Genomic DNA, 21,943 nt, shown 5'->3' on the forward strand with positions numbered 1-21,943 from the left:
ACATTCAATCCATATACCATCACAATGTGAAACGGCCAAAAGAAAAAGCCTAAAGGAATCATGAGATAAGAGAGCAAAACGACATGTTTGGTTGCACAGCATAATTCAATATAATGCAACAATTTTAATTTTCTTAAGGGAATCCCAATGCACTCTCTCACGTGCCTATGTGACGTTTTCATTTCTTCTCTTTTCTTTTGTTTTCATTTCCCAATTTCAATAACTAATAACTCATTCATTTCATTATGACAAAACAGAGTACCATCTTAGCAGGCCAACACTTGCTTGACTTGGTCTTGGTCATGTGTATGCACATCCAATTACCATAACATAACTAAAACTAACTTGTTTTTCATGCTCCTTATATTTTATTTTTACTTTTCATTCCAATTTCCTATAAATACTTATCTAAGTTCTCATACCAAAATGTTCAAGGTAATTCCCAAACAACACCTAAGTTCACTTAGATATGGCTACCATTACACCCTCTCTCTATTCACTTGCTTCATCTTTCATTTTCATTCTCATTCTAAGTTCAACAACCAATGCATCCTCATTCCCATTTAAAGAAGCAACAATAAAAGATCTTCAACTAGCATTTAAGCAAAACCAGCTAACCTCTACGCAATTGGTTGAGTTCTACATTGGAGAAATCCATAGACTCAATTCGGTCCTCAATGGGGTTATAGAAATCAATCCTGATGCTATCTATCAAGCTAAAAGAGCTGATTACCAACGCAAGGTTAAGGCTTCAGGATCACTGGTTGGATTGCATGGAATTCCTATCCTTCTCAAGGATAACATTGCCACCAAGGATAAGCTTAACACTACTGCTGGCTCACTCGCACTCTTTCGATCTGTGGTACCTCGAGATGCTGGTGTGGTTGTGAAGTTGAGGAAAGCAGGAGCTATCATTTTAGGAAAGGCCAGCATGACTGAGTGGGCGGCTTTCAGGTCTTCTTTTATGCCTAATGGTTTTAGTGCTAGAGGCGGCCAAGGAAAGGTAATTTAAATGCTTCTCAATTTATCAAATAGAAATGTTAGGATCGAGAAATAGATGGATGACTCGTAGGCCTTTAGTTTCCTTCGTATAATATATGGTTTGCTAAATGTTTCCTGCAGAATCCTTATGTGCTATCTGCTGATCCTTGTGGTTCAAGCAGCGGCTCTGCAATATCAGTAGCAGCCAATCTCGTAGCAGTATCATTGGGAACGGAGACGGATGGCTCCATCTTATGTCCATCAAATGCTAATTCAGTAGTTGGTATTAGACCAACCATTGGTCTCACCAGCCGGGCTGGAGTGGTTCCAATTTCTCCAAGGCAGGACACTGTTGGGTGTGTATTTCTTAAATTTCATTCCAAAACAACTAATTAGGCAATTAATTCAAGAGATTTAAGTGAAACCAATGTTGCCTTGGCTATAAATAAATTGAACAGGCCTATCTGCCGGACAGTATCGGACGCAGTTTTTGTTCTTGATGCAATAGTTGGTCCAGATTACAATGATCACACAACCAAAGGAGCATCACAGTACATTCCTTACGGTGGCTACAAGCAATTTCTCAAGCCTTATGGGCTCAAAGGGAAAAGGCTTGGTGTAGTCAGGAATCCATTCTTGATTTCTAGCAACAAAGCTCAAAGTCAAGCTTTTGAGTATCATCTTCAGACACTAAGGTAATAATTCAAATCCCCTATAAAACTTGTTAGAGATAATATTATTGATGATGAAAGCTTATTAGATTGCATTATGTAAATGTAGACGAGGAGGAGCATACATTGTAGACAACTTGAAAATTGCCAACATCAACACTACTTTAAATCCAGATGACAGTGGCGAAGCAGCAGCATTGTTAGCTGAGTTCAAGATATCCATAAATTCGTACCTCAAAAATCTAGTAACTTCTCAAGTGCGATCATTGGCTGAAGTTATAGCATTCAATCAAAAGTTTGCAAATGTGGTGAGTCTAGTAATTCACATTTAATTAAACAAGACTTGTGCTTTAAAAACATTATCTAATAAGGACAATTTTGAATGGAAATGCAGGAAAAGATCAAGGAATTCGGGCAAAATATCTTTGTAGCAGCTGAAGCGACGAATGGAATTGGAATATTAGAGAAAGCAGCAATGGGAAATTTAGCAAAACTGAGCAAGGATGGATTTGAGAAAGTGATGTGGGATAATAAGTTAGATGCATTAGTGACAAGTGGTGCAGGAATTAGTCCAGTACTTGCAATAGGGGGGTTTCCAGGAATAAATGTGCCGGCAGGATATGATTATAGAGGGGCTCCATTTGGAATCAATTTTGGGGGATTGAAGGGTTCTGAACCCAAGTTAATTCAAATTGCTTATGGGTTTGAGCAAGCTACTAAGATTAGAAAGCCTCCTGCTTTCAAGCCATGAATCTTTGCAAGGCTAGACTTAAAATTTCTGTGTATATGAATAATAAGTTGCTCAAGGATCTTTTCTTCATCTTGCTCATAAAAGGACTGTCTACTTTCATGAAAAAACTCATTGCTCTATTGGTACAAATGGATGGATTTGTCATACTACATTGTAATCTCTATGGTATTGCATAAAGCTTCGGTTGGATTTTAAATGGCAAACAAATAAAAATTAATTCATATAATTCTTATACACAGTTATGAAGCAAATAACAGAATGACACAGAGATCACAAGTTAAGTACATATATATATAATTGTAATGGTAATCTGAAATCATGGTCGTGGCTGGTTGTATTGTTGACATAAATTTTGTGAAGAACTACTTCCGTAATAGGTCCCAACTATGTCCAATTCTTCAAACCAATATTCAACTGGTCATGTCAAGGGTATGGATAATACTCTATAGAGGAGAATATTATTGATGCCTTTTATGTGCATCTTGTCTTGATAAATTCTTACATGAGTGGAAGGTATCCTTCTTCTGTGTATATAGGAATTTGAGGCTCTTTGAACTTGTTGTCTAGCGACTGCATCAAAACATGCTAAGAGAAAGAGAAATCTGATCTGGCCAACAATGGTATGCTAGATGTGTAGGAACTCGATATTTTTGGATCACATGTCTGACTGTCTGTTCAAAGTCAGGCGTTGTTCTGTATTTAGTTTATGTCCCTTGTTCTAGACTCAGACCTCTCTTCTACCGAAATCTAGGTAGTACTAAGTATACCTTGGGACTCAGTTGCCTTCTAGTATGTGGAATGGCTTGTGAAGCTAGGATGTGTATATGGTAGATGATTTGTCGTTGTGGTGAAAGTACCAGCTTGAGATGCGCTTCCTGTGCTGACTGACACTATGGAAAACATGGCTTGTAAACACAGTCCAGGAAAATTCTACCCCAAGAGTATGGCCTGGGGTAGCGAATAATATTATGTTCAAGCTTGAAATTCTGGTTGATAGAGCCTCTCCTTGTAGGGTTCGGAACATATCTCCAGCTCTTGCTTCGACTTTAGTGGTTGGAGCAATGTTCTTAGTTTCACCGCGTCGAGAAGCCATCCTAATGTGGAGACCTACGAAAGCACTCAAATCTTTAGGGCTTAAGAATCATACGATTTTGCTTATAAATTATGTGTTCGTCTCACAAACAAGAGGAACAAAAGCACTTTCTATAAGAGTATAAGAAACTTTACACGTCGGGGGAATGTGATGGGCTTGGTTGTTGATTCTTAGGTAATAGATCCGCTAACTCCCCTGTCTGCCGCTGACGAAGTCATTATGATTTTTTAGGTCGCTCACTACACCAATAATAATGTAAGTGTAAAATTCATCTTTAGAAGTCTGGATGACTTTGTGGAAGATCTAGCTAAGAACTCCTTATGCATTCCTTCAAAGATAAAGACAAAGGTTAGCTAGGTCTAGTGAGGGGTTTTATGACACTCAAGTCAGTTCTGATCTAAGATAAAAGAGAGAAAGAAGGGAACCAGACCTTTTATATAGGAGAGAGAGAAGATAAGAATTTCATGTACCTTTTCAAGGGAACCAGACCTTTTATATAGAAGTGGTAAAGTTCTATTCTGAATATAAACAAAATAACTCTAATCTATTTATGAAAGAATAGCATGAAGAATTGCATCCCTATGAAATGAATTCTGTAAAGGGAGAAAGGATCCGACGAATGACTATCAAGACTTAGTCTCTATATATTCCGAATCCAAAATATTAATAGAAAGAAAATTTAGAAAAATAAACAGATTTTCTCAATTCTCGATTCTCAATTACTTATTTGGAAAAAAATAAAAATAAATAAAAAAGTTCCCAAAATCACAAAAAAAAAAAAAAAAAAAAAACTTATGAGAATGACTTTCTCCAAACTTTATGGCAACTGTTTTAGATAAAAACACATACAGGTGATATAAACAGCTAAGACTCCTCTCAATTAAGGCTCATTTCTTCTAATCCAAAGACAATTTCTAAATTATGTACCTAAAACTTAAGGTTTTTGTTTGATATGAGAGAACCAAATACGGAGGAAAATCTTTGTAAAATACATCGAGATATATGTCAGTGTCTAGTTACATTATTTTAGATGAATCATGTATCTAGACAAATGCTCAAATAGTAAAAGGAGGATTGCAAATTGTAATTAGTTTACCATTTATATATGGTCAGATATGGCTAATTAAACATTTTCCAAAACAATCGAGCAGGGCTGGCCTATATAGATGAACCGCATCAAACGTTCAGAACCAAGCAAAAGAAGGTTTTACAATTCACAAACAAATCTAAATGGAAAACATGAGTTTATTGAGTCTGGTTTTGATATTCTGCATCACAACCTCGCCAGTATTTTCCCAACAATACTACTCTCAAACACTCTCATACAAATCTGAACAAGAGAAAATCACCAACCTCCATTTTTTCTTCCATGACACAATCAGCGGCAAGAACCCTAGTGCCGTCTTGGTAGCCCGTCCTAATGCCACCGACAGCCAGCCCAGAACACCATTTGGCAACGTTTACGCTGTGGATGATCCTCTAACTGCCGGTCCTGAAATCATCTCTGAACTGATCGGAAATGCACAAGGGCTTTATGTATCATCAGGTCAAGATTCATTGTCACTAGTAATGTATGTGGATTTTGGATTCGTAAAAGGAGAGTTTAATGGAAGCTCTCTTAGTGTGCTGTCGAGGAATCCGGTGTTGGAGACAGAACGTGAACTTGCAATTGTGGGAGGGAGAGGGAAGTTTAGATTAGCTAAAGGATTTGCTCATCTTAAAACTTATTTTGTAAATGCTACTTCTGGGGATGCTATTGTTGAGTATAATATCACTGTTGTTCATTACTAATTAACTTGTTTTGTTTATCGGAATTTTCTTCAATAAATCATTACTATGTTTTTATGTGTTTACAAGAATTAATTCTATCAAATTGTTTCAATTTTTTGGCTTTCAGCTTTCAACATTATCTCATCACCACCAACAAGAAAGAAAAAAAAAAAAAAAAACCAATCCCAGTGTTAGTGTAAATGTTTTATGGGGAAAAATATATATTACTCCATAAGTTTCACACTCCCTCTCGTTTTAACTTTTTCAATTCGTTCATTTTTATGAATAGTTTTGCATTACCCATCACTTTTGTTAATATTTTCTAAATTTTACTCTTATTCATGTACAAAAGATGTTTAGTATTAATTGAAATTTTACCATAAGTAGGAAGAGGTTTGGTTCATATATATTTGTGATTATTTCCTTTCATTTATAATTTCCAATTTTCCATCAGATTCACATTGTAATTTCATGTTTTTTTTCCAAATTGTAATAAAAATATTATATAAAATCAATAAAAAGGACCAAAGAATTAAAATTATTGAGGCGTAGTTTATGTTTGAATTATTTTAATCCGATTAGACATTGCTTGTTCTCTTCCATGAGTCGAGAAAATTGAGACGGAAATTGGTGGCTTGCGTGAAGAATATGAATGGACTGTTGAATTCTTGCGGCGATGTAGGATTATAAAAGTATAATCCAAATTATGTCATATCAGGATTCAACGGAAAATTGCATGTGTCTTCTCAATAGTCGAGGCATGATCGAGTTACCTTCGGATTATGTGGACATTGTCCATCGTATGGAAACGAACCATTGTGCGGAAACTAGTGAGAATTCTAAGGCATGTTTGCCTAGTCTATCATGACAAAGGTAGACATCGGAACTAATTGCTCATATCGGGTGGGAAACATCCGATTGAGAAATTCGATGGCCATGATTGGCCTTATGTGGAAAAAATTACGGAAGTTGTGTCTGACCAAAGAAGGTCGTGGGATACCATTCAATCCAAAATGGTCCTGAGATGATATTGTGAAAACTCCGAGGCCGTGGGCCAACTAGTAGTGTTTTGCGATTTGCGGTGACCCCGGGTTCCGATCCATGAGGATGACCAATGCGTTGATAAAAAAAAGAAAGAAAAGGTTGTGATCACTCGTGAATTATTGGCGGAGGCCATTCTGAGAAATTATTGGCAGAGGCCAACTGAAGAAATATCATAGCAGAGGCCATTGTGAAAATAATCATGTTTGGGTTGCAGTTACCCTCGAAGACATCCTCGAATTGGAGATAAAAAAAAGTTCTCATTACTATCAATGTATTGAGGGGACGCCTGAAATAATTCACATGCCCATCATTTTATGACTCATTAGTAACAGATCACAACCAAATAAATAGACGTGGATTTTAAAAAAGTTAAAAAATTATATTATATTTTGTATGAGTTTGACAAAAAGAAATATAAATATTTCGTTGAATTAAAAATATTAATCTTCAATTCTATTATTAAATCACAAAAAACGTAGTCTTTTTTTAGAACGAACTAATAGGCAAAATATACAAAATAAGAAACAAAATATCCGTGTTTTATAATTGTGTCTGAAATTGATCCAACTTGCCAATATTGGGATAAAATTGCTATTGACTGCCAATATTAGATGTAAAATCGCATCATTTTAGATGTTATTTATGCACATCTATTTTTAAGATAAAATATAAATTAAGCCATATATTGTTGGGCAAATATAAAAATGTACAATCTTAAATATAATATTTAAGAGATGATGCGATTTCAAGTCCATTAATGAAAATATGACTTTTTTTTATTTGAAAGAATATATAAAATTTCAAGTCTTATTCTGTTAATGTTAATGAGTTTTGGAACTATATATCTCCTATTAATAAAACTACGCATCTCATGTTGATAAAAATAAAACTCATACTCTCTTAATGAGTTTTGAAATTTCATGTTTGATAAACACTATGTTTAATATTGTAATGTTTTGTATATAGAAATTAAGCACTCTCTCTCCTAATAACCATGAGAGTAAATTAGTACAGTTCACTAATAGGAGACATCTTCCATAAAATGTTATGTATCCATCTTTTAGTTAATCGATGTATTATAAAATTTCTATGAATATTTTAAAATCATATACAAATTAAGTTAAAAAAAATAAAAAAAATAAAACGAGATTGAGAAGAGAATAAGATTTGCTTAAAAAAATAAGATTTTAAAAATTTAGTGTCAAGAATTATAAAAAGAATTAAAAGTTAGAGATTATGCAATTTCACCAAGACTTGTAAGAATGCAATAACATAATATGAGAAGAAATCGAACTTTATTTTATTAATTACATTAAATATAAACTTTCGCAATAACTCAATAATGAATCAAAGTAACGTGATAATCAAGAACAACATCACCAGTAGTAGCATTAAAATAGCTAGATTTAACCTTAGCATACCCTCTAGCAAATCTAAACTTCTCTCTTCCTCCAACCACAACAACTTCACAGTCTGTCTCCGTCACTGGATTCCATGAAAACACATTGAAAGAACTGCCGTTAAATTTACCCGTAGTAAAAGCAAAATCAGCATACAATACCATAGTAAATTTAGTAGGATCCCGACTAGAAGACAAATAAAGCCCTTGAGCATTTCCAATAATTTTGGTGGTAGGTTCAAGTCCTAATCGAAGAGGATCATCAATGGCATAAACGCTCCCAAATAGAGTTGCTTCCTTATTATCAAATTTAATGAGATTAGATTGGGCTACTCTGACTGTACTTGGGTTTTTTCCACTGAGGATGTCGAAGAGGAAGAAATGAAGTCGAGTCACCTTGTCAAGTAAGTTTGTTTTTTCGGAATCCATCTTGCCTAACCCCAAGGGGTTGCGGGTTTTTTTTCTACCAATTGGGGCCCTCCCTTCACCACCCTACTGTTTGAATGGTATTTCTCATATGAAATGGTTATTGCTATGAAGAGTATTAAAGCATAAATGGAGGCTGTCCTTTTAGCCATTTTTGTTCTCTTCAGATTAAATTGGTTTTAGTTTTGAGAAGACACATGTTTACCCAAAATAACACTAAAATGGTTAGATTATAATTTTTTTATATATAGATAATATATCTCGGTGTATATGGAATCTTATTTAGAAATTTTCTTTATAAGTTACAAAATAAATTAGAAAGATAAGAATTGTCACCAATAGTATGTAACAACAAAGACAAATCCTGAACAATAAATGTTTACACATAAAATAAAAATACAATACTCAAAATATTATGAATATGTTTACATTCACATTATGAATATGTTTACATTCACTCATACAATTTCCTTACATTCATATATTTCGTCCTATAAGGAAACACTATGATTTTTTGCAATATATTTTAGGCCATTCGTTCAAAACTTAGTTTTTTTTTTTTTTTTTTGATCACCAACCAATTATTATATCTAGCAAATGCATTTTGTAATGACCATCTCCATGATAATAATTTCATAATTTCATGCTTTTATGTTTAATTATTTAAATTAATTAAATTAATTTATTTTTAATTAAGTATTAGTTAGATTTTAGTTTAGTTAATTAAATGTTAATTAGTAATTTTAATTTGAATTAAGTTAAATTTTTTATTTAGTATAGGTTTGACTGTCATTTATTTTCAAATTTCAAATTTTATTTTCCTATTTAACATATTTTATATGATTTTAGTGATTAATTTATAATTTCAATTTTTTTATTCTCATAATTAAGTTTATAATAATTTGAATTTAAGCTATCTTTTGACTATTTGTTAATGATTCTCGGGTTTAAATGTCAAAATCCAAATATTTGGGAGTCATTAAAGACTTAAAGGGGTGAAATCTTTAGTCAAATGAATGGAATAAAGTTCAAATTCATTCAGGCTACCTCACAAACGTTGTGGCGTTGGTGAGAAATGGCAATATTACCTCCATTTCATATTAGATTTGACGAAGTTACACAAATGTTTGATTTCCATTCTATTTACAAAAAAAATAGAATAAAATACGATCCTTCAATAGTATTTTATCACCACTAACAAGAAAAAGAACTAATCCCATTAACATATTAAATGTTTTTATGGCAAAAAAATATATTACTTTACCCATTTCATATGGATATAAAAGATTTTTTTGTTTCTTATTGTTTATCGGTTTTTAACGGAATTTTTTTATAATTTTACTCTTATTAAGTTTATTATTAATTATTATTTTTATCATTTTACGTTTTTAAGGTGTAAAAAGTGATGTAATTTAATGAATGTTACGGAAAATGAGTATTATTAACAAAAAAAGATCAATTGGATTTTATTCTATTTTTTATAAATATAATGTAAATCAAATATTAAAAATATGATTTGGTCAAATATAACAAATAATATGAAATAGAGGTAATATTATCATTTTTTTTTAGTCTTGGTTGTAAAATCGAGTGAAAAATCAATTGTGGTAGTTCGTAATAATGAGCTCACTTTACCTTAATGAAAAAAGAAAAATAGACAAACTCATATTATCAAGTTAAGGGTGACATAAAATAAACCAGCACTTTTCATTGCAAAAACAAATCAAAGATGAAAACAAATCGAAATAGTGTTGAGAATAACGTGAAAATTATTCCGTAGAAAAATATTGACAAGCAAAATAATCAATTAAAATGACACCGATTGTTTAACATGGTTCGCCCTTACGAGCTACGTCCACGACTAAGCTCGAGAGTAAATTCTTCCACTATAAAATAGTAGGCGTACAAAGAGATTGTTTTCTATAAACTTTCTGAGATAAAGCAAAAACAGTTGCACTCAGGTGTTTCCCAAAAATACCAAAAAATAATTAGCTTACTATTTTATCTCTTCCCGAAATAATTATACTACCCTTTAAAATCACTTAACTCCATTGTGCTCCCACTCACTCTTTTTTCCCCTATATATATCTCAAGCTACATACATTCTTTACCTATTTATATAGGCAAAGAGATATTCATTCCAGCAAGAGAATTTAATTCTCTTGCTGGAAAGTCAAGGTGTGGCACCAAAAATTCGGCGACCCTCGTAAAAGCATTTTAATTTTTTTTATAATAATTATATGAAAAAAAAACTATTAGTTATAAATAAAACGTGTGGATCCCCATTTAATTGGGACCTCACATAACAAATCTCCTCCTCCCAATTATATGGGGGTCTTTGATATCCACGCAGTCGTCCGACAGTATTCGAACTTCGCCCTTGGTAGAATCTTCGTTAACATGTCTGATCCATTCTCGTCTGTATAGATCTTAGGTGTCAATATAAAAAAAGGGCATGTTATCAAGGAATTAGGTGTCAATATTACATAAAAGAGCCTAGAAAATGAAAAAGTTTAACCTCAATTGAATCGGGATGTAATTGACAAAAACTGTGAGCTTTAACATGATCTGTTATCAACCGGACAACCTCAACTATAACTTGACCACCGTGCTTTCCTCATTGGTAAAAAGTACTTAATAATAGTACAATAAAGTTTCCTGTAAAAGAAAATAAATGACGGCGTTATCACAAATATGTCAAAAAAATTTGTAAAATTGACTAACAATCTTAATCATGTAACTTTTTTATCCGTGAAGAAACACTATAGTATGACCATCTACACCACACTATTTCATACAAGTGGGAACAACCAGAAGTTTCTCTGTTTTGCAATCAGTGCATTGCTCTCTGATATACTTTTCTTAGTGTTCTTTGTTGGTTATCTCTCTATTTCCACGGGTAAATTAGAAATTATATAATTATATGAGCATACATATTATTCGCTAATTGCTATGTCACACCCGGCCCTAAACGACATCAGGTATGAATGGAAGACAATATAACGAACGTTTATATATCTAAAAGACAAACCTATTTTCTACAAGATCGGTCTATCACTTTTAAACATAAAAGTTTATTAATTTCTCATAATTAATTCTATCGAATCATCTTCTAACTTATTATATTCTTGAAGTAGGAAAAACCTTTATTCAGACTATTTAAAATTTATTTATTATTTGTCTTGGACTCGATAATTCTATGAGTAAATTACATTAAAGGTACCTGAATTATACTCCAATTCACACTTTGGTACCTAAATTACATTGTCTCAAAAATATACTTAAAATATGAGTGACCGGACATTTAAATATTTTTAACCTGTGTTTACCGGTCAACACGAATTTCTGACCACTTTTGTCCAAATAAATGGGACCCAATATACATCTATTAATCTAAAAAACTATAATACCTTAAATAAATTGAAAAATGTTCTATGAATGTTTGGCCACTTCTTCTTCCTGTACCTCCATCTTCCCCATAACCACCATCATCTCACCATCTGCAGCACCCTCAACAATCAAAATCACTCCACTCCTCAAAATCCGACCACCACTCACGAACCAATTCTCCACACCCACAATTCCAAATCCGCCAATTTCCTCCACCGCCACCTAAAAGAACCGAATCAATTCCAGAATGAAGGAGACATTGCCGAAAAAGAAGAAAGATTTCAGCATGCTATTTCAACTGAAGAGAAAGTAAAGCTTTTGGAAATGGCACTCATCACACCATGGTGGAAAGAAAGAAAACATTCACCATGAATGGGAACGCTCTCGAGGACAACGATGATGCCGACTATCATTTCTTAAACCAACGATTGTCTCTTGTCTGCAATTTCTTTTGATTCAGCTTCATCGGCTCTGAATACGAAGGATGGAAACTCCAAGCTAGAATGCGAGATAGTTGATGGAAATTCTCTCTGATAACCAGTGATGATGAAATCCATAGCCGATAATTGGATATTGGTTCAAGAGATAGTTGATAGAATCCTTTTTGTATGTCAACCTGTGGAATGAAATTGTTGGAATTTAGAGTTTAATTTTTTTGTTACTATTGTAATTTTCACCTCTATAGTTTCAGAATTTTTACAAAGTAGCCATGGATGAAAAGGAGAGATAAATAGATAGAGAAGAGAGACGGAAAGAGAGACTAGAAGAGAGGGAGGGACATATTCAAAGTAGACCAATGGGAAGATTTTTAATTAATTTAAGGGTATTTTAGTCTTTTAGATTAGTAAATGCGTAGTGGGTCCTAATTATTGGTATAAAAGTGGTCAAACAGTTTGACTAGGAATTTACCGGATAAACACATTTAAATGTCCAGTCACTTATATTTGGAGTATATTTTTGAGACAAAATGTAATCCATGTACCAAAGTGTGAACTAGGGTATAATTCAGGTACTTTTTATATAATTTACCCATAATTCTATCGAGCTTCCTACGTATCCCGAATAATCTTTTCATCTTTAAATCGAGAATCAAAGCCACATAGTTCTACTTATTTTAGGTAGTTCTCATAACTTCGGTAGTTCTCTTAACTTATTGAGTCGTTTTAACTTGTTGACACTCTGATTGACACGTTGATGGTTTCATTGTATATTTCACTTTATTACTATATAACTTTATATATATAATTCATTTTATCAAAACGAATCAAATCAAATAAACGTTTTATTAAACTAGCTCATAAACAAATAAAAGTTTTATCAAACCAATTCATAATCAAATAAACGTTTTATCAAACCAACTTGTAATCAAATAAACGTAAAAGCTTATATCAAAATAAACTCATAACCAAAAACATAAAACCTTATATCCATCCTAGAGTTTCTCCCCTTATGTATCAATCCACATAACCACACATATCACATAGTCGAGACGTCTCTTTAACCTTGTCTAATCTCGTATTGGTCTTACCCCACACTTCGCTGCCAATACCCGACTAGGTCTTTACACTGTGTATGTCACACCCGACCCAAATCGGCATCGGGTATGAATGGAAAATAGGATATCGAACGCCTGTCGGTCTGAAACAGGAATCTATTTTCTAATAGATAGAAATTTATTTGGGACTACCTAAAGTTTATTTAATTATTTGGCTTGGACTCGATAATTCTATCAAGCTTCCTACGTATCCCGAACGTATTTTGATCTTTAAATCGAGAATCAAAGCCACATAGTTCTACCTATTTTAGGTAGTGCTCTTAACTTAGGTAGTTCTCTTAACTTATTGAGACGTTGATTAACTCGCTAATGATTTAACTGCATACTTCACTTTATTAGTATATAATTGTATATATATAAATAAATCACTTTATCAAAACGAATCAAAATAAATAAACGTTTTATCAAATCGAATCGTAACCAAACATACTTTTAATTCAAACTAATTCGTAATCAAATAAATATTTATCAAACCAACTCGTAATCTAATAAATAGCTTTAACAAACCATCTCGTAATCAATCAAACGTAAAACATTATAATTCAAATCATCAAGCAAATTTCAAAACGTAATACAAAATTTACGTGTCCATCCTCGAATTCCACCCGTGTAGCTCATCATAACATCAATCATATCAATAACCGAGATATCTCATTCATATCTCGCATTGCCTAACGTTAGGACTACCAGCCGTGCACTCTGGCCATACCGCCCTTAGGTATGGTCTTACAACTACTAACCCTACCCCGGGCAATCCTAATGGACAAAACATTTTATTTATCTCTCAAACTATACAACTCATGAAAATTATCCAAAATAATAACAACCGCAATAACTATCTCAATCCAAAAACAATTCGGATAAGATCATCGAATTTATTTTCTCGACCAAAATTCCAAAATACCACGATAATAAATAATTATTCTTCAAATAATCAAAATCAAAAGTATATAAATATTTTAAACAATATACGATTTAACAAAATATATTCAAAACCACGTAAATCATTTAAAACTGAAACTTATTTTTATCTGTCACCCGAATAGCTATTTTAGACCGAATATACGTACCGTTAGACTCGTTTATTATCATAAGTCTATTTGAACTAATTTTATATTCAAATTCATGTATTCACGTACCAATTTTATATTTAACTTTATACCGACCTAATTGACAAATATCGGTATTACTCCTTCTAATTTTATAACTTATTTTAATTCGGTAAATTAACGTCACTTAATTATTATATAGAATTAAATTTTAAACCGAACATTTCTATTAGACTATTTTCGTACACTTTTATCGGACTATTTTTATTTACCGTCGGAGTTGTAACGTGTCACAATAGTATCGTTAGTTCCGACCGAAGGTTCAGTTAGACTCGTGACACTTCTAGGAATCTATTTGTACTAATTTTATATTCGATTTTATACCGACTCCACTTGAGAAATATCAGTATTAGTCCTTTTATTTTCGAGATATTCTTATCGGATTATTCTCGATCACTGATATAGTAATTTTGAACCGACGTAACTAATTTGGACCAATTATACCTTTAACCTCATTACGCGGTTAAAAGTTTTAATACGGAATTTCACTTCGATAAATATAAAGAACAACTAGTTATATTTTATTAGTAATTTATAAACACTAAATTATTAATCATAAATCTATTAACATGTGATGAAACTATCGAAACAAAACTTACTTAAAATCATACTTAGAATATTTTAAAAATAATTTAATTTAAAATACAGTTACCGAAATATCTTCATCGGTCATCGAAAATTAATCGATGTGAGCCACTAATAGCTGATCCAAAACATCATCGTTATCGGTCACCGACATGATCCGTTATTGGTCGAATCCCAAAACCATACTTTTGTACTCTCTTTCTTCTAAATTCCCCCACTCAAAATTAGATTTGTCATACTTATAACACAAAAAAAATTGCATGCAAGATAACACATGTCATCAATGTATTTATTATATCAAATTTTGACACTTAAACAACCATATGTCACATACATATATTTCATATTATTAATTTTGGACACATGGCACATCTATTTATATGAGTTTGTTTTAATTTCTCAAGTCCACTTATTAACCCTTCTTTCTTTCTTTTATTTTTTTTATAAGAATTAACCCTACTTTCTTACTTACACGTATATATGCATATATATAATTTGGAAATTGTAAAACATTGATTTTGATCCTCTTCATTTATAACATTCTATAAAACTTACCCAAAACTTTTGATTTACACCCAAAAGCATGAAATTAAACCCAATAATATACTAAAATTCATAATTAATTAATGCCTATATATATATATATATATATATATATATATATATATATTATAATTTATTTTGAAAAATAAAGATTAGAATATTTCTTTTTTAGACCCGGACATGACAGTGTACACACGCCATGTCCCTCACTGAACATGATCTTCAAATATAAAACCACCAGTCTGGATTATTCTAGATGGATATAAAACTCATAAAATCACAATATGCTCAAATATCTTTAAAACAATCAAATTTTCAAATAGTTCCATAACCATAAACCATTTGCCTTCAATTATAACTATTTCGCAAATAATTACAATTATTCAAAATAGTTTACAAAGAAAATACCAAAATCCTTTACAATTAAATATTCATTTAATATAAGTAAAATTATTAAAAACTCGTATAAAATACCGATTCATAATTTAATCCAACTTCAAGAATTAAATAGCTCAAAATATTATATCGATAAAATTTAATATCGTTAAAAGTAAATATTCTTATCAGACTACTTTCAATCACCGAAACAAAAATTCTAAACCGAATTACTATTAGACTCGTTAAACCACATTAAACTACTAAAAGTATATTCGTCCTAATTTTATATTCAAATTATTCTACTACTAGTATATTCAAATTATTTTACCAACACTACACCATAGAATGGCTATTGCAATGATGCTGATTCGTTACGTTTGGAATCCAAAATTGTTGCATTTGGCCAAAAATGGGTTAAGGCAACGATTTTGGTCAATTTATTTTCGTTGGTTAATTCACGATTGCTTTTACTCTCAAAGGCAACAAAAATTTTCTCAAATGCAACGATATTTTATAGTTTTAGCAACGATTTTTTAACTTTTAGCAACAACTTTTTTCCATACAAATGCAATGACTTAATTAGGCAAAGGCAATAACCATTAGTTTTCTAAATCAACGATTTAGTAACATTGTTTTATAGCAAAGGCCACAAATTTAATTTTAGCAACAATTTCTCTTACAAATGCAACGTTTTATAATGTAAAATAAACAATTTTTGTTTACAAGTGGAACAATGTTTAGAGTAAAAGGCAATAATGTTTTATTTTACAAATGGAACGATGTTTAAAGTAAAAGGCACGGCAACGATATTTGTAGTCGAACGCAACGATAATATTCATAATCCAAAAGGCAACTCCAGTCTAAATGAACATCCAAAAATACCTAAAAATTAACATCCAAAATAATCTAAATAATAAAATCTAAAATCCAAAAGTACCATCACAAGCATAAATAAATCAATCGTCACATGGATCTAAATGGACTAAGTTGATATCAATTGAAGCAACACCATCAAATTAAGATTGAGTGATGGGTTCATAAGGCTCAACTTTTGCATGATAAATTCAAGATGAGATGATATTTCTCCTATCAACTTTTGTTTTCTTGATATGGTCTATCATATCAACTTGCCATTCACGACAATGAGATGATGCTTCTTCGATTGTTTCATCAATCTGCTAAATGTCCCCCCCCCCCCCCCAAATGACAACTTTTCAATCTTCGCCTATAGAATAAAAACATGAAAACAAAAGCAAGCTAACCATTAGCAGAAGATAACAAATCCTTAAGAGCACATTAAAAGAAACACAAAAATTGATGACTTGACAGGATTAGACAAGAAAAAAGGTTCAATAAAACAAGCAGAGAACGTATCAGATATATGTATCAAAGCATGCAGAGAATGTAACTATTTCAGCAATAACAAGAGTAGCCCAAAATACAATACAAGTCCAAACATTGTAGGGTGAGCATGGTCTGATTTGGTTCAAAAACCGAACTGAAAAGAACCATACCGTAATACAAGCGAATTTATGAACCGAACCAAATTATATTTCAGTTTGGTTCAAACCGAACCAAACCAATTCAGTTTGCCTCAGTTCAGGTTGGAACCAAACAATATTCCATTTTCTATAATGCCAGTTTTACTTTCATTTTTCAAATATTTATCTCCATATTATCAAACCCAATAACCCATTATATGGCATACTTAATTTAGTTAGGCACTATTTTGTAATTTAATTGAAATTCAAATCTTATAATTTCAATTTCTCTTAAATATCACTAATGAAAATTGAAGCTTTCAAAGTCTCACTATATTACAAAAATTCATATCAACTGTTTTAAATTGTATGATTTTGAAGATAATAAATTGGAAGCAAACCATTGAAAAAGATTATACCCAATATTCAAAAATAAAACTTTAACAGTGATATGTTAGCGTAAAATCCCAAAGAAACTACAATTTCAAATTTTATATATAATACATTGTATGTGTTTGTATTCATTTTTTAATGGTTTATAGAAAAGAAAAAATAGAAGTAAACTATAAAATATAATTTAAGTGTATGTGCCATCATTTAAAGAAGCTAAACCAGAAAACCACGTCATATGATAATCTCTAAGCCATGCGACATCTTTAAGCCAAGAAGCAACTGACGCATATTCACCATACTTCGAAACAGCAACGAGCTAAATGATATCCTTGCCCAGATCAATTACTTAACTAATTAGTGTAAATAAATGCCCAACTAACCACAAAAGACACCATAAATTAATAGAATTGTATTATTGTCTCACATATATAAAGAGTTTCTAATTAAGAAATAAGAGAGCAAATTGGATTAAAATAATACCATATTTATAAAAAAAAATGAGAGAAAGCAACTAGTGAATAAATAAAGGCAGATAAAAGTCCAACACATAATTATAGGCTCTAGTAACAAAATGAACCACATGATCCCTTGAACCAACTTAAATTATTGAACTTGGAAATATCATTTCCCTTGTTTGGGAGCCTTAGAGATTTGCTAATACTTTGTTTAGTAAGAGTAATTCTAGTGCCTCTAAAGAAAGAAGATGAGAGAGATATTGGTACCTCTCCATCAAATGATTGTAAAAATAATCTCCACAAAGATTTGTTCCAAGAGGAGGATCAGATGCAAAATGAGTGACTATTTAGTCAACCTGTACAACTGAAAAAAAAAAGAAGTAAACATAGAGCTCCATATTCCATAATAAATTTAAAGGAATATACTCTTGTGAATTGTATAATATAACATCTCACTTTTTAAAATAATAATAAGTATACTTGTATAAGGTTCTGTCATAAGGTAAATATATTAAAGTGAATAAAGGATTTATGCACCTTGCGAATAGAATCGATACGTGGATAAATATAGGACGAGAGCAATTGATTCCAACAACAACAACTTGCTTGCAAGAATATGCAATAAAAGCACATTCCTTAATAGAATCACCAGTAACAACATTAGTTCCATCCTAGGAATTGAAAGAAACCCATACTGGAATATCTATGCCTTCCTCTTCAAGCAGCTCAGCATAATAATAACCAATCCCACTTCAGATCAAACAAACTCAAGAATCACTAATGTTCAATTTGCGAAACCATATAACCAAATTTCGAATTAATTTTACCTTTGCTTCAATCTTATTTGGAATTTTCTCAGACCTAATTAGATCAGCTCCTGCTTTGGATAGTATCTGTACCCTTCTCCTGTGAAAATCCTTCAATGTATGAAGAGTTAACGCATCTCCATAGTTGCCACTACAAACAGATACGTACTAATTAGACATTTAAATCGCCAAACCATGTGTGAATAGTATTAGTTAGCTAGTGACATGATCTAACATGTACCTATACTCTGAACCATCGGCCAAATAAGCCCCTTAACATTACCTAAGGATTTATGTTTGCCAACTAAACAAGCTTATAGGAAAGAATTGAAGAACAGAAGTACTTAGAGAAAATATATATAGAGAAAATATGACTTTGTTCGACAATGGTAAGGCATTGAACATGAAATGAATCTATGACTTTGTTCAACAATGGAAAGGCATTGAAGTATATATATAGAGAAAATAATGGCACCAAGGATGATTAATTTGGATTTTATGCCTTTTGTTCATTAGGGCAGTCACTGGTTTGAATACGTTTTTAGCTATTTGGTATAACAAGAGGAGGAAAAACAAAAGATATCCGTGGAGTTCTGATGTGTTAACTATTTTATCCCTGGTTATTTGGTTCTCATTTATCATTGAAGAATTTGGCTACAATATTTTGTTTCATCATGGGTTTGATGTTCCCTAGGGAAGGCAAAACAACTACAACATTGTTGAATAAACTTACTTATGCAGCTAATAATTTCATCCTCCCAATCCATTTTGGTTTCATTGGCTTCTAGTTGGATGTCAGGCATCTGTATAGTCTTAGAAATGTCATAGTTGTTATGCTGGTGGTCTTAATTAGCATGGGGGCAAAATTATTGGAACATTAGCAGCTTGCCATTACCTAAAAACTCCACTGAATCAGGAGGTTATTCTCGCTTTCATACTCAACTTCAAAAGGCCAAAATTATTGGAACATTAGCAGCTTGCCATTATGTATCAATTTTCATTCTCACATTCCCAAAATTGCAGCTAAGCTAAGCATTTGGAAGAAGGGGATAATATACAATAGGTGATTTATTGACCTTTTAAAAACAACTAACCTACCTACCTTTGCCAAATAACCATATATTCCAACCTAAGTGTTCATTATTGTTATAATTTATGCTTGTTCATACACGTGTACAATTATTTACTTATGACTAAAGGACATGTTCCACATTGTTCCATTCCATTAAGCTAAGATGCATACTAGACTGCATCTTCAAAGTTAATCTCAAAACTACAAGAAGAATTAGAATATTTTTTTCTATGCTTATTCAAACTTAAAAGGGAAAATTAGCTTAAGACAAATGAACAAAAAATTGTTTTTCTTTTATTTCCCAACTGCAACAATAAGCACAAATAATAAATTAGACAGACGATAAAACCACATTGTAAGTAAACAACAGAAAGAGGGCCTTAAGTAGAAATGATTTGGACTTCCAATCAACTAACTGGGAACTTAAAATGAATCCAACTAAAAAATCAGTAAAAATGATCCTAAAATACTTTTGCATATTTATTCAGGACGTAGTTAAAGTTAAGACTCATTACTCCTCTAAGCGGATGTATTTAATGAGAATTAAATCTGAGATCTATTCACATCAATTGAGCTACAATCCAAATTGTCAATTTTTTTTAAAGAATCCAAACTGTAATAATTACTTAGATAAGTAACAACAACAATAACATCAATCATCCAATCAAATGACAAGGGCTCAAAAGTTCATCAGATGGTTTTTACAGCACAAACTTAAATCAATGTGCAAACCACTTGGAGGAGAAAAATCCCCTGAAATGACAAGTGCTCAAAATGATAAAAAAAAAAAACATAAATTGTTTATAAGCAAGTTGGGATTTTGTAGTCCCTCCTCCCCTGTAGTTTGGTGCGATACAAGGAGCAACATCTAGAGGTAACCCGCAATTCATGTAGGCAGTTTAAACATATTGAGAAGTCTTAATATTAGACTGACATTTTAAATGACTAGACTAGAGTTGGTACAAACTTGCTTCTGTAGAAGAAATTGTTTCTGGGATTTGAATAATTGACCCTCAAATTTTTTGTGAAATTTTCTGTGCCTCATGTAATGATTGTCCCGAGTATAAATCAAAAGACTCGTTACTAATGCTAGAAGAACCAACCTAGAGTAAACACAGTAAGATGTTAACAATCACTGAATACACAAACACTGCTTAACGTTAAAACATGGATCCTGAATAACCTGCATGAATCTCCAACACTTCCTCCACACTGATGGAACGATATAACAGCTTGAAGTTTCAGGCCATGCTATGGCATCGTCTACACTAGATCAGCATACCCATCCCAATTACCTAAAATAAACAAATAAATGTACTCTTTGAAGAAAACATCAATAAATTTGCATTGGTTCCCAATTAAAGTTTCTTCAATTCAAACCTAAACAGATAAACAAAGAGAAGGGGGAGATGAAGACCTGCAGGCCACAGGGGCGTTGAGCAAGAAATTAGCTTCTTTTGTCTTTGTCCTTGTTGTTAATAGCTTCATTCTCTAATCCATTGAGCCTAATGAAAAACCTAGAACTTCTTAATCGGTTCAACATGAAGAGGGTTACCATATAGAAACACGGACAGTAAGAGAAATGGAAAAACGCAAGAGTAGAGGGTTACTACCGGTGAGAGTGAATTTGAGATCGTGAATGACAGAAGGACCGGTGAGACTGAAAGTGAGAAAGTAAGAAAGTGAGAAAAGGAGAGAGAGCCAACCAATGAGAAAGGGAGAAACCCTAAGGTTACCAGTAAAGCGAGAAAGGGAGAAAGAGTCGGCCAGTGGAAATGTTTACAGTGTGAAAGTGAAAGTAAACGAGGGGGAAACGGAAAAGTCTGTCACAAGTGAATGGGTGGGAAGTGAAAATTTGACCAAATTATTGGAGGGAAGTGAGTATATAAGTGAAAATTGGAGGGAAGTGTAAGCAAAAATGGAAGGAAAGTGAAAATAAATAAAAAATATTAATTTGGTAGGATTTTTTAGTCGGTATTATTTCTTGACTAATTTTTAATTAATTGAAACAAATTATTAATATAATAAATATCAAATTTTT

General features: G+C 32.2%; 3 protein-coding genes and 2 long non-coding RNA genes across 9 annotated transcripts; 2 read left to right on the forward strand and 3 right to left on the reverse strand.

Moving 5' to 3' along the window:
- The first annotated feature begins 426 nt into the window (after window positions 1–426).
- On the forward strand, window positions 427–2,639 carry LOC136223314 (probable amidase At4g34880). Its single transcript, XM_066011246.1, has 5 exons — window positions 427–1,003; window positions 1,123–1,337; window positions 1,440–1,676; window positions 1,762–1,960; window positions 2,047–2,639. Exons 1-5 carry the CDS (start codon window positions 470–472, stop codon window positions 2,401–2,403), a joined length of 1,542 nt encoding a protein of 513 aa, XP_065867318.1. The 5' UTR covers window positions 427–469; the 3' UTR covers window positions 2,404–2,639.
- Window positions 2,640–4,723: 2,084 nt separating this feature from the next.
- On the forward strand, window positions 4,724–5,287 carry LOC136224874 (dirigent protein 4-like). Its single transcript, XM_066013304.1, has one exon. It carries the CDS (start codon window positions 4,727–4,729, stop codon window positions 5,285–5,287), a length of 561 nt encoding a protein of 186 aa, XP_065869376.1. The 5' UTR covers window positions 4,724–4,726.
- Window positions 5,288–7,646: 2,359 nt separating this feature from the next.
- Window positions 7,647–8,138, reverse strand: LOC136222660 (dirigent protein 15-like). Its single transcript, XM_066010393.1, has one exon. The coding sequence runs from the start codon at window positions 8,136–8,138 to the stop codon at window positions 7,647–7,649; it is 492 nt and encodes a 163-aa protein (XP_065866465.1).
- A 1,735-nt stretch (window positions 8,139–9,873) lies between these two features.
- LOC136224216 (uncharacterized) lies at window positions 9,874–14,967 on the reverse strand. Of its 3 annotated transcripts, none has more exons than XR_010686328.1 (3): window positions 14,842–14,967; window positions 10,654–10,793; window positions 9,874–10,554 (listed from the first exon to the last, which is right to left on the reverse strand). It is a non-coding gene; the product is annotated as an uncharacterized lncRNA (long non-coding RNA). The 3 variants fall into 3 exon arrangements; XR_010686326.1 differs by having other exon boundaries at window positions 9,874–10,564; XR_010686327.1 differs by lacking the exon at window positions 14,842–14,967 and adding an exon at window positions 11,546–12,283 and having other exon boundaries at window positions 9,874–10,564.
- A 1,532-nt stretch (window positions 14,968–16,499) lies between these two features.
- LOC136221666 (uncharacterized) lies at window positions 16,500–21,734 on the reverse strand. 3 transcript variants are annotated; one of them, XR_010685250.1, is made up of 7 exons: window positions 21,639–21,727; window positions 21,320–21,562; window positions 21,086–21,197; window positions 18,852–18,981; window positions 18,562–18,774; window positions 18,292–18,388; window positions 16,500–16,920 (listed from the first exon to the last, which is right to left on the reverse strand). It is a non-coding gene; the product is annotated as an uncharacterized lncRNA (long non-coding RNA). The 3 variants fall into 3 exon arrangements; XR_010685251.1 differs by having other exon boundaries at window positions 18,292–18,380; window positions 21,320–21,734; XR_010685249.1 differs by having other exon boundaries at window positions 21,320–21,734.
- Window positions 21,735–21,943: the final 209 nt, after the last annotated feature.

Source organism: Euphorbia lathyris, chromosome 3, assembly GCF_963576675.1.
Source record: "Euphorbia lathyris chromosome 3, ddEupLath1.1, whole genome shotgun sequence".
Classification (NCBI taxonomy): Eukaryota; Viridiplantae; Streptophyta; class Magnoliopsida; order Malpighiales; family Euphorbiaceae; genus Euphorbia; species Euphorbia lathyris.